The sequence below is a fragment of the Varanus komodoensis genome, unplaced genomic scaffold, assembly GCF_004798865.1.
Source record: "Varanus komodoensis strain SLA01 unplaced genomic scaffold, ASM479886v1 scaffold307, whole genome shotgun sequence".
NCBI lineage: Eukaryota > Metazoa > Chordata > Lepidosauria > Squamata > Varanidae > Varanus > Varanus komodoensis.
This window is the reverse complement of record NW_025335776.1, coordinates 27085-38068: the sequence shown is the minus strand read 5'-3', so window position 1 is coordinate 38068 and position 10984 is coordinate 27085. Positions and strand designations below refer to the sequence as shown.

The 10984-nt window shown below is 49.9% G+C and overlaps 1 protein-coding gene across 3 annotated transcripts; it reads left to right on the top strand.

The window, feature by feature from the left end:
• The first annotated feature begins 1070 nt into the window (after positions 1-1070).
• On the top strand, positions 1071-9422 carry LOC123027200 (cholinesterase-like). 3 transcript variants are annotated; one of them, XM_044437713.1, is made up of 5 exons: positions 1071-1167; positions 4176-5679; positions 7295-7449; positions 8512-8579; positions 9266-9422. In XM_044437713.1, the coding sequence occupies exons 2-4, from the start codon at positions 4184-4186 to the stop codon at positions 8559-8561; spliced, it is 1701 nt and encodes a 566-aa protein (XP_044293648.1). In that variant the 5' UTR covers positions 1071-1167; positions 4176-4183; the 3' UTR covers positions 8562-8579; positions 9266-9422. The 3 variants fall into 3 exon arrangements, with proteins under 3 accessions (XP_044293648.1, XP_044293649.1, XP_044293650.1); XM_044437714.1 differs by having other exon boundaries at positions 9261-9422; XM_044437715.1 differs by having other exon boundaries at positions 4160-5679.
• Positions 9423-10984: the final 1562 nt, after the last annotated feature.

The following is a 10984-nucleotide window of genomic DNA, read 5'->3' as shown; positions in this document are numbered from 1 at the left end:
GGTAACTCAACTGTCGACGTGGCCAGGGACAACTCCATAAAACCAGATTAAAATACAATAAAAATATTAAAACAATGTAAAACTCCCCCATCTACTACTCCAATAAAAATTCCACCCACTGACAGAGTCCCTCACCAGCCCAGGCCCCTCACGGCCATGAACAGCCACAAACGGAGGTGACCGCCCTTCAGCCACCGGCCCCAGGCTGCTTCCAGCGGGTTAAGCCAGCGCCTGCCCGCATGTCCCGCCCCCCAATCTGGCGTTGCTCTCACCAATGCCGGCGGGGAGTGAGCAGAGACGGACGCGGAAGTTCTCCGCGACGTCGGTCGGTGGCCCTGGCGTCCTGCTTCCCCGAAGTGGTCAGCGGTGCCCACGGGAGCAACATCAGCTGTCCCTGGGGTCGGTGGCATGCCTCAGGTCACCGTGGGCCTTGGCAGTGGCGGCAGCGCGGCAGGAGTTGCAGCGGTAGCGCGGCAGGTGTTGCGGCGGGGGGTCCGGTCCAGCTCACTAAGAACATAACAAAAATCCATCATTTCTGTGTCTCCATGTTCTCGGTTCCTGCTGTGGAACTCACAGGAAGGGAACAATTCCACTCCTTGAGAAGGATGTCCCAGGTGCCTCTAAAATAAACCTGGGGGAAAGGATCTAATATTCTTAAATATTTCTTGAAATTCTTGGGGAACTAGGATGTAATGAAATATATTGAAGTAAAGGATTGATAAAGTATTACTTCATTCTCCATTGCTCCAGCTACTTGCTATAGTTCTATTGCTATGTGAAAAAATACATTTCATACTACAAGAATATCATATGCAACTTGAGGAAAAAACCTAGGACCAATCTACATGTCCATTTCACTTTGGTCCTCCAACATCTAACTCACAGGCTCATGATCATGGCTCCCTCTTTCCTGAGGTCCTACCAGGATTTCTGTTCTTCATCATCTCTTTGACCCTTGATGTGGACTTCCACCTGGCCAGTATGCATAGCCTTCTCCGGCACAGACAGAGTTCAGGTGGGGTCGTTGCTCTTTTTAACAGTGAGCGCATATCGTCACTCTCACCCCAGTTCCTTGGAAGCACTGCCGAGAGCACATCTGCCACCAATTTCCCCATATGGACTGAGCTGTAAGGGATATTAACCGAGTGGCAAAAGCCCATCGAAAAGGTGAGTCCCTGCACAACCGAGAAAGTCCACTAATCTTGGAGAATGGAAGAGTGATTGTTTTGGATTGGGCTATGAATCCTGGAGCCAAAAAGTCTCTGATGCCGACCACTTGGCTTCCTGGCCCATTAGCACTACTGCCCTCCTGGGTCTCCCACAGAAAGGTCAATGGATGCAGACTCCTACACTTGCAGGACAGCAGTGCCTGAGATGCAGGCAATGATCTGCCTTTTAGAACTGTCGGGTATTGCTATAGGGTCAGTGTTTGCCCCCTCATTACATTCCCCAGGATCGGTGCTCCTTGGTTTTCATGTACCTGTTCCCCAGGAAGCTGGAGGGGTGAAGAGGTGGAATGATTCAAGGCCTAGTCATCCAGCGTTGTTTCTGGGTTCAGGTGTGTGATTAAACCTGCACTCCTATGTCCTAAGTGAGGCTTATCTAGTAGGAAGCCTCACTTAACTCAATGGGACTTTCACCTGAGCAAACACCTATAGGATTGTTATTGAACTGCATTCCTAAACACATGTAGAGGAGAATAAGTCCTATGGAATACAGTGGAGCTAAATTCTGAGCAAAGATACCTTGACTGTAGTATTATTAGCATTAGTAATTAGTGGCTTGATGCCTTTCTAAAAGATATGTGGGAGCCTTCAAGGCCACTGGTCACATTTAACGGTACAATCACTTAAAACAATTTGAAATAGCTCCAAATAGGAGACTCCCTCTTTTCAAACTAATCTTGATGATGATGATACAATACCTTGCTTAAAGCAATGGAAATCGGAAGGCTGAGTCAAAGGTGGGGCTCTTCTGTTGTCAGGGGAGCAGCCTCCTCCTGCTCGAGTATTATGGTGGAAGAAAGTACACCCTTGCCATATATGGGCAAGTTCATCATGTGCCACAGAGAGCCAGCCAGTCCTTAGGCAAAGTGAGCCCCCTTTTCAGGCAGCGCCCTGGGGAGCAGCAGCAGCCAGGCCCTCCAGCCTGGAGATCCAGTGCGCAATCCCAGGACTGCCCCTTGGAGGCGGCAGCAGTCAGTGCCATCCATTGGCCTCCAGGTACAGCACAACACCGTGAGTGTATGCTCCTCCCCTTCTCGTTTTCAGCTCTGCCTGCTTTGAAAGGAGGGACATCCCCCGGCAATACTTTCTCCCTGATCACCTCCAGTGCAGAAAATAAAACAGTATACAAATATGCAGAGACTAAGAATTAGTAAACGATCACCACTTCACTTATTTTCCGTATAGCCTGAAGTGCCCGATCTTGCCTAATCTTGGAAGCTAAGCCGGGTCAGGCCTGGTTAGAATTTGAATGGGTGACTTGAGTGGATGACACTATGATTATTGTTGGAAACTGCCCAGAGAACTTGGCTATGAGTAATAAAAATTTGTAACAACCACAATATTTTAAGCAACCTTTACAACCTCCTAATGCAGAATAGAAAGGGGATATGATGTAGGAAGGGGACTAATGCAGAGCGAAAAACCGTATACGTTTGAAACATGGTGCTGGAGGATAGCTTTGCGAAAGATGAACAAATGGGTCCCAGGTCAAATCAAGTCAGAAAATGACTACGCTGTGGCTGTCGCGCTTTGGGCACATCAGGAGAAGACAAGACTCACTGCGGGAGGCATTCAAGCCGGGGAAAGTTGAAGGGAGCTGAACAGAAGGCAAACCACATAAGAGATGGAATGACTGCACAAGATGCAGCCTTGAATTTGGAACAGCTAATCAGGGATGTTATGCACAGGGCAGTTCGTATCATTCATTCATTCCTTGTACTTCTCTTCCACCCCTTTTCCTGCAGCAAACTCAAGGCGGCTTACATAATCCTCCGCTCCACTCCATTCCATCCCCACAACAACAACCCTGTGAGATAGGTGAGGCTGAAGGGACATTTTGAAGGGCCTTCATTCATAGGGCCTCTGCAAGTCAGAGATGATTGTTGGCACGTAACAATGACAGAAGATATAACAATACAAAAATAGGCAGATAAAAAGGCTACAAGTGTTCAGTTCTACCATAATAGCAGGCGCCCATAAAACCTGCCACCCTGGATTATGAACATGGCAGTGAAAACAAGCGGGAGGAACCAAAGGAGGGCTTGACTGTAGGAACTGGGCCCACTCGTGCCATAAGTGAGCCTTCAGAGGTTGAGGGGGAAGAAGGGTGGGTGGCATTTGCCGCTCAAATGCCAAGGTAAACAGTCCCAGAGAGGGGCAAGCAGTCACTGCGATCCCGGCTGCTTCAGATTTTGGTGCCTGGGGCTCAAACAGAGCTGGGTGCAGGCAGACCTAACAGTATTAGTCCAATGATGCCCCACCAGGTCCAGAGGGAAGGCCAATTGAGGCCACTAGGCAAATGGCACACAGTTTCTCTTCCAAGGAGCTTTGTTCGTACTTTATCACAGGAAGACCAGGAATATGTTGGGTGGGAGCAGAGTGAAGGATCCAACCTATGTAAAATCATTGAACTCGGGCCATGGAGAAGTGAGCTACAGGAATGCCTTAGTGGAGGCACCTTACACTCCCACCAGAGCTGTATCCATAGCTGGGGGCCCTGGGTTGTAAGGGGACAGTGGCAGAAAGGGGCGAGTTGAGGAAGTGGCTTTCTCAGCACGTTGCCAGAGGGGGCAGGGCCATCCTAACGCATGGGCCTGATGGGCACTTGCCCCTGGGCCCCATACTAATCTGTGTATGTTAACCCTTGGAAAATTGGAAAACTTCCAAAGTTAACAGTAGTTGTAGCTGTCGTAGAGGCCCCAGGACACTCCTTTGCCTGGGTCCCATAATGCTGTTAAGATGGCCCTGAGAGGGGGTCTGAGGTGAATAAGGTGTTGCTGTCATGGAGGCTTGGAGATGTAGCGGAGCGAAGGGCTTCATGTGAAGAGGGCTCAGGAGTGGGATCCTGAGTGAAAATACGCATTCTAACCAGAAAAGAACATGCCTTCCTTGAATGAAAAAACTCATTGCGAATTTACTGTAACATAATTTAGGGGTTTTGCTTCCCAGCTTCTGCCATGCCTGGTTTCCACCCCTCCTCAGTTCTGTGCTTCCACCTCCTCCTCCTGTTTTCATGGGCTCCTCCTGTAATCTGTGAAGATGACGCTGTAGTGGTCACCAGCTATGGTCCAATCAAAGGCAAGCATCTCCCAGCTGGCCCTGGCTCTGTGACTGCCTACCTGGGCATCCCTTATGCTGAGCCCCCCGTGGGGAAATTACGTTTCCAGAAGCCTCACCCACATCAGCCGTGGAGTCAGGTCTTGGAGGCCACGGACTTTGGCAATGCTTGTATCCAGTTTATCATTTCTAACACCTCTGATGCACAAATGTGGGCTCCCAATCGGCCCCTCTCAGAAGACTGTCTCTTTCTCAATGTCTGGGCGCCCCACCCACGGCCCTCTTCACCAGTGCCTGTCCTTGTCTGGATACACGGAGGAGCATTTTTTGCTGGCACGTCATCCCTGGATGTGTTGAATGGGGCAGGCTTAGCCTCCCAGGAGAAGGTCATTGTGGTCTCTACGAATTATCGCCTGGGGGCCCTGGGCTTCCTGTCATTACCACCAGCTGCTCCAGGAAACATGGGCCTCTTGGACCAGCAGCTGGCACTGAACTGGGTGAAGGAGAATGCAGCTGCCTTTGGGGGAGACCCCTCTCAGGTGACTATTTCCGGTAGCAGTGCTGGAGCAGCCTCTGTGGGTTTCCATCTCCTCTCCCCAAGTAGCCAGCCCCTTTTTGCCCAAGCCATCCTGCAGAGCGGAGATCCTACTGCTGTCTGGGCTTGGAAGAGTCCTGAAGAGGCCCGGCAGAAAGCCCTCGCCCTCAGTCAGCTGCTGGGCTGTGCAGAAGGCAACGCCAGTGCTGTGGTGAGCTGCCTACAGGAGAAAGATGCCAAGGAGCTTGCTCCCCATGAGATGTCATTGTTTCAAAATAGCAGCTTCTTTCTGGACTTTCCCTTTGTTCCAACAACAGATGGGGACTTTCTACCGGATGATCCAGAAGAGCTTCTGCAGGATGGGCACATTCAGGTCAAACCCATTCTCATTGGCGTCACCTCTAATGAAGCGTCTACCTTTGTGCCATTTGTTTTCCCTGACACCATTCACAACCAAATGACTGAGGAACAATTTCAGGAAGGAATAAAGGGGATACAGATAAACGTGACTCAGGAAGTTGTTCAGGCTCTGACACTGATGTACAGCAAAGAAGGCCCGGAGCCAGTACCATATCGCCAGGCTCTGGTGCGGTTTTTCAGTGATTACTACATTATATGCCCAGCAGCCGAATTCACTAGTAAGTTGAGAGAAGCTGGGAGCCCTGTGTACTTCTATGTCTTCAAACATTATACCTCTGGCTCTTTTTGGCCCGAGTGGTTCGGGGCACATCATGGTGCTGACCTCCCTTATGTGTTTGGGACCCTTGAGTCAGTGTTGGACGTCAACCAAACATACACGCAGGCCGAGGCAGCTCTGAGCAGACGCATGATGCGGTATTGGGCAGAGTTCTCCAGGAGTGGGTAAGGCCCTTTTTTCCCTCTCAAACTACTGATGGAGCTTGTTTAATGTAGAATTTTGTTTTGTATATGAGGCCAGGGCATCCACTCTACAGACATAGCAAAATTACTACAGCTGACTAGTGAATATGTTATTGTATATTTTGCTTAATTTTCTTTGTATTGTTTCCCTAAAGTATGTCATTGTTCACTGGAAAATGGTCAAAAGTTTCATCAATGTATAAAATTCAGTAGATATGATAAAATGTTGCAATGAACTATACCTAGAAAAAGGAAACAGGCTCTTTGTTCTGTCAAAACCATCAGTCATGAAGTTCCATCTATTTCATCTAAAGCCGATTTGAGGCCTCCAACAGTTTGTCTGCAGGTTTGTGGCTTGTTAGAGACAGAGGTTTCGCTCAGAAATGCACGAGAAGACGGCACTCTAAAAATGGTGCTGTTCCACACATTGCAGTGCACGGGGAAGGTGGAAGTGGCTGTGAGTTTAGGGATGAGATCATGCAGCTTGTTGTGGAAACAGAAGCACATTCCCGGATTTTGGGGCTCTGGTTTCTCACCTGGTCCAAAGGAGAAGAATCCCGCCTTTTGCTTGCAGAAAGACCCCTCTGCATCTTGCTGGCAGAGCCATCCAATCTCAGGTTACCAACTAGCCGGAAATGAAATCACTTGGCCTGCTCTTGGGCAGATTTCAGTGGTTTGCAGTGGATGTTGTGAGCTGAATGCGTAGGCATGCTTACTTGGAAGTAATTCCCGTTAGGTTCCATGGGGCTTCCTTTCTGGTAGGTGTGGCTGGGATTGCCGACTGCCTCCATGATTCCTCTGATTTTCAGGCTGCAGACTGATACCAGCGAATTCCAGGAGTCAGTCCTGTAGAACAGAATGGATTTTCCCTGTGAATAGGCATGTATGGGACACAGGTGGAGCAGCGGGTGATCCCCTGGGCTGTGGATTGGGAGGCTGGCAGTTCGAATCCATGCAACTGGGTGACTGCTCGCTGCTGTGCCCCAACTCCTGCCCACCTAGTAATTCAAAAGCACCCAAATGCCAGGAGATAAGTAGGCATCGTTTCAGTGGGAAACATAACAGCATTCCACGTGCCTCGGTGTTTAGTCGTGCTGGCCGCAGGGCCACGGAAGCATCTTCGGACAATGCTGGCCTTTTGGCTTACAAATGGAGATGAGCACCAGCCCAAGAGACAGACACGACTAGCGCCCCTTACCTTTACCTTAGGCATGCATAGTTTTGCAGCTTTTGATTGCAACTGTAACTTCCTGTGCAAAACCCTCCTTTAACACAAAGCCCCTCTTCCTTCTGAGTAAATATGGGATGCTGTGTGGACCACCTGACGGACCGCTGTGGGTGGAGGGATGTGAGGCAGAAGAACTGAGTACAAGCCTAGGAAGTGCTAGTGGGAATTCACCTCTGACGCTGACCTTGCTGTGATAGGGTCGTCCTCCCTGAGGCTCCAGGCAAGCCATGTGGCGGGCCATACATTTTCAAGTAACAATAAGGGACTCCATTAGGGACCAGAAGGGACTTATAGACTCCATGCCTTACCTAGATCATGTGCAAATATGCTCCCTGCTTGATTACAAGGACATTTTTCCTCCCTTCGTAGGAGCCCAACGGGGTCAGGAGCCAGCGGGGAGGAATGGTCGCTCTATAACCCCACCCAGCAGAACCTCTTCTACCTTCGCACAGAGTCCTCCAACGTGACCGAGTTATCCCCTTTCCAGCACTGTGACTCCCTCAAACAGCACGTGGGCAAGTCAAGTGAGTTCAGCTGTTTCCATACAGAGAGTGTTCGGCTGGCATGAAATAAATGCTTCTCCTGACTTGGTTCGCACAGGAAGCACCACCTCCGAGGCTGAAGAGGAGTGCTACTGTTGTGTTCGTGTAGCTCAACCCTGTGGAGCAAGCGCCATGCCTGACCTCCTCCCCCAGGGAATGTCAGCAACAGAGGCACTCTCTTTTGCTGTGGGACCCCATGGGGTGCAAACTCCCACTCAAGGCACACAGTGTATGTGGACTAGGCTTCCACAATGCTATCAAAGGAGTCCATAAAGTCAGTCCGGGATCCCAGGTTAAAATTTTAATCTTCCTGAGGTAGTCATCTGGTTAGCACATGTGGCACCCCAGCCCTCCCAGTGGAAGCATGCGCCAGGTCCTGGCGAAACAACGAGGCCTCTGCGCCTGGCACTGTCCCAGCAGACCAGTCAGCCTTCCGCTCACCAGCTCCTTCTGCAATAGTTCGCTCGTACAGGAGGAGTGTTAGCCGATCGCCTCCTTGCTGCCACTCTTGTGGCCCTGTGGCTGTGTCCCCAGAAACCTTCCCCCCTCTGGGCAAATGCAGACGCACAGAAGGTCCTTTGCGGCTTGGCCTCTGGCCCAAACAGCTCTCAGCATGCAGAACTTCATTTGAAACTCCCACTGCTCAGATAACTGGGGCATGCACAGAAGTACCTTTTTGCTACAAAAGAGTGGTGGGGGTGAGGTGGGATAAGGAAGAATTGACTGTGAAAGGCTGCGTTCTTGATAATATCGTGACATTGTGAAAATGCACAAGAAATGACTCATGTTAGCGAATTACTTCTGTCCTGTGTGTGTGTGTGTGGATGGTCATGGTAGGAAGACGGCACCCTCATTAAGATAGTCCTCCTAGAATTCCTTGCAGGGATGGGGAAGTCATGGCAGTGAAATTGGTAAACTTGTTGGTAAGCCTGTCTTCCCCAAAAGCCATCTTCTAGATTTAAAGATGATGCTGATAATTTCCGTGGGAATGAGGAGTACCATCATCAACCTTTTGCTTGCTTGCTTGCCTGCTTCCTTCCTCAGACACATCTGGAGAAGCTTCTGATTCATCAGGCAAGGAGAACAGTGATTAAAGAGGATCCCCACAAAAGGTCAGCAGAACTGCCGTAGCAATTTGGCTTGGCTTGGCTTGATTCAATTTGATTCACAAAACTGGCTCCCAGATGGCATTGCGGCCCCTGCACCATTCTGACCGGGCTGTAGTTCCTTGCCTTCAGGAAAGGGCTTTCAAGACACATGTCCATAATGCAGCCTTTCAAGTATTTCCAGTGGATACACAATTCGGATGTTTATCTTACCGAGTATAAATCTGATGGGTATATACTGCTGTTTTAAAAATGGTTATGTATTCCCTCAGTGTGTTGTTGCTGTGAAAAAAGGACGCACAAGTTTGACTAATAGTGAACAAGTCTGTCACTTTGCCTGATGTTTAGTTCTATTCCCGCATTCTAGAGACTCCATAAAATGACACTCCGTAACAGCTACGGGCTGCTATGACCTGTAAACTGCAAGCCAGATTTGCCGCTGTTGGAGCTTTGTAGGTGTTGCAGGGTGCTAAATGGTGCCTATAGCTAGACAGACAAGCTGGTACTAACCATTTTGGGGCTGTCACATACCACGGAGTGGTTTTCTCCTGCAGTCTGTGGCAAAGTGACAGTTCTTTACTTGAGGCACCTGGAAACAGAGCAAGTCGGAAGGGGCCTCCCAGGCCACCTAGTGCAGCCCCCTTGGGCTGTACTCTATTAATCACATGTCTTTACTCCTTTCTCAAGAGCAGGTCAAGACACTTCAGAGGGCCTACCAAAAACCAGCTCTCCTGGAGAGATGTCCATGCTCCATGATGAGAATCCACTGCCTGCAGAGGCACTGCGTGGTGTGAGAGAGATTTAGGCTTTGCGTTCATGAGCTTCTGAACTTTGCTGAAGTCAGGATGCTGCTATGCAATTGCATCCATAAATTACTGAAGAATCCAATGAACATTTCTTGTACTTCTTTGAATAAACAAGCTGTCATGAAAGAACTTTAAATTATGCATTAGCAAAGTATCAGTCAAGAACATGAGAACATCCCTGCTGGATCAGACCAAAGGTCCATCCAGTCCTGCACTCCGTACACACGGTGGTGAGCCAGCTGCCCACAGGATCTTCCACGTGGGATGGGGCAAGACCTCCTCCTGCCCAGCTCCTCAGCAACTGGTTATACCAGCAGGCCCCGTGTGGTGAAGGAGGTAGCACAGAAACAGCAGGGATAGGAGCCACTGAGAGTCTCCTTCTCCTCCAGGAATGTGACCAGTCCCCTTTGAAAGCCATCCAAATGGGTGACATCACCACTTCCCATGGCAGCCAATTCCAGTTCAGCATCAAGTGACAGTTCAGCTGCCACAGGCCCGTTGCTAGATTAGAAACTCACTTGGTGTGTCCTGTCCAATACAGCCTGGAAGAAGAAACTTGGGGCAAGTTATACTGCCACCTCTGGCCTGCGTGGCAACGTCTGGCTCAAGGAGGGAGCACACCATGCCGTCCCCAACCTGTTGTATCCCTGCTACTCCTTCCTCAGTACTGCTGGCTGAGCAGGTCCTGGAGAAGGGGAGGCTGAGTGACTGGAGGGCCCATGTGGTGCAACAGCTCACAGTAACAAGCAGCAGAGATTGGGCTGTGCGCGTCTCACAGTTGTCACATTCACAACCCTCATTGCGATAACCTGCTGTTGTTTTGTGACTGGCAAAGAATGACATTTCAAGCCATCACCCTGCCGATACAGCATTTCAGCACTTTTCCTGTAACCCAAGCACATAAATTGGCTCCAAAACATTTCATTTAATTTCTGCCTCGTAATTTTATTTTAATTTACTTGCCGATCCAAAGGCTCTGGGAGTACGCAGCACTGAGTCAGAGGAAATGCTGGTCTTGGTCCACAAAAGGCTGCTGGACGTACTCATTCTGTCCCCAGCGACCTGCTTGCACTGGCTGTTAGGTGGCTGTGAAGACTTCCCCAGACGGGTTGCGCCATCCACTGCCCTGAGAACACTGCAGCCACCCGTAGTTCCTGGAGACAGGCCATCAGAAGTGCGAGTGGGGACCCCTCACGCCTGGCATCTTGTCCTCCTCCCGAGTGGCCCTGTACCCCAACCCACCCAGCCAGGACATCACTCAGTTGAGCCACCCTCACGATGCAACACACAGAAAGGGGGGAAAAAATCAGATGTGTGCAGCAACGAGAAAATGAAGACCGATCTTTTGTGTCCAACGTGGCTCACCGCATGTGCTGATAATCATTATGCTTCCTTTGATTTGGATGAGAGAGAAGGGGAGAGAAAGGAGAAAAAAGGGGAATGTGCGGCATGGCTCATGATGTTTTCCTCACTTCAAGAGGGCCTCTAGGGCCTCGGGTTCTCCACCGTCGCTTCTGGGTTCAGGCCTGTGCATAAAGAAAAATAAAATCTGTCACTACCTCCATTTCTTCCCCATCTATTTGCCAGAAAGTGAGAGGACCAGAT

Coding starts and splice junctions, on each gene's coding strand:
- LOC123027200 (XM_044437713.1), top strand. CDS start 4,184: ATGCCTGGTTTCCACCCCTCCTCAGTTCTGTGCTTCCACCTCCTCCTC. Junction 5,680..7,294: donor GCAGAGTTCTCCAGGAGTGG/GTAAGGCCCTTT, acceptor CTCCCTTCGTAG/GAGCCCAACGGGGTCAGGAG. Junction 7,450..8,511: donor ACAGCACGTGGGCAAGTCAA/GTGAGTTCAGCT, acceptor TTCCTTCCTCAG/ACACATCTGGAGAAGCTTCT.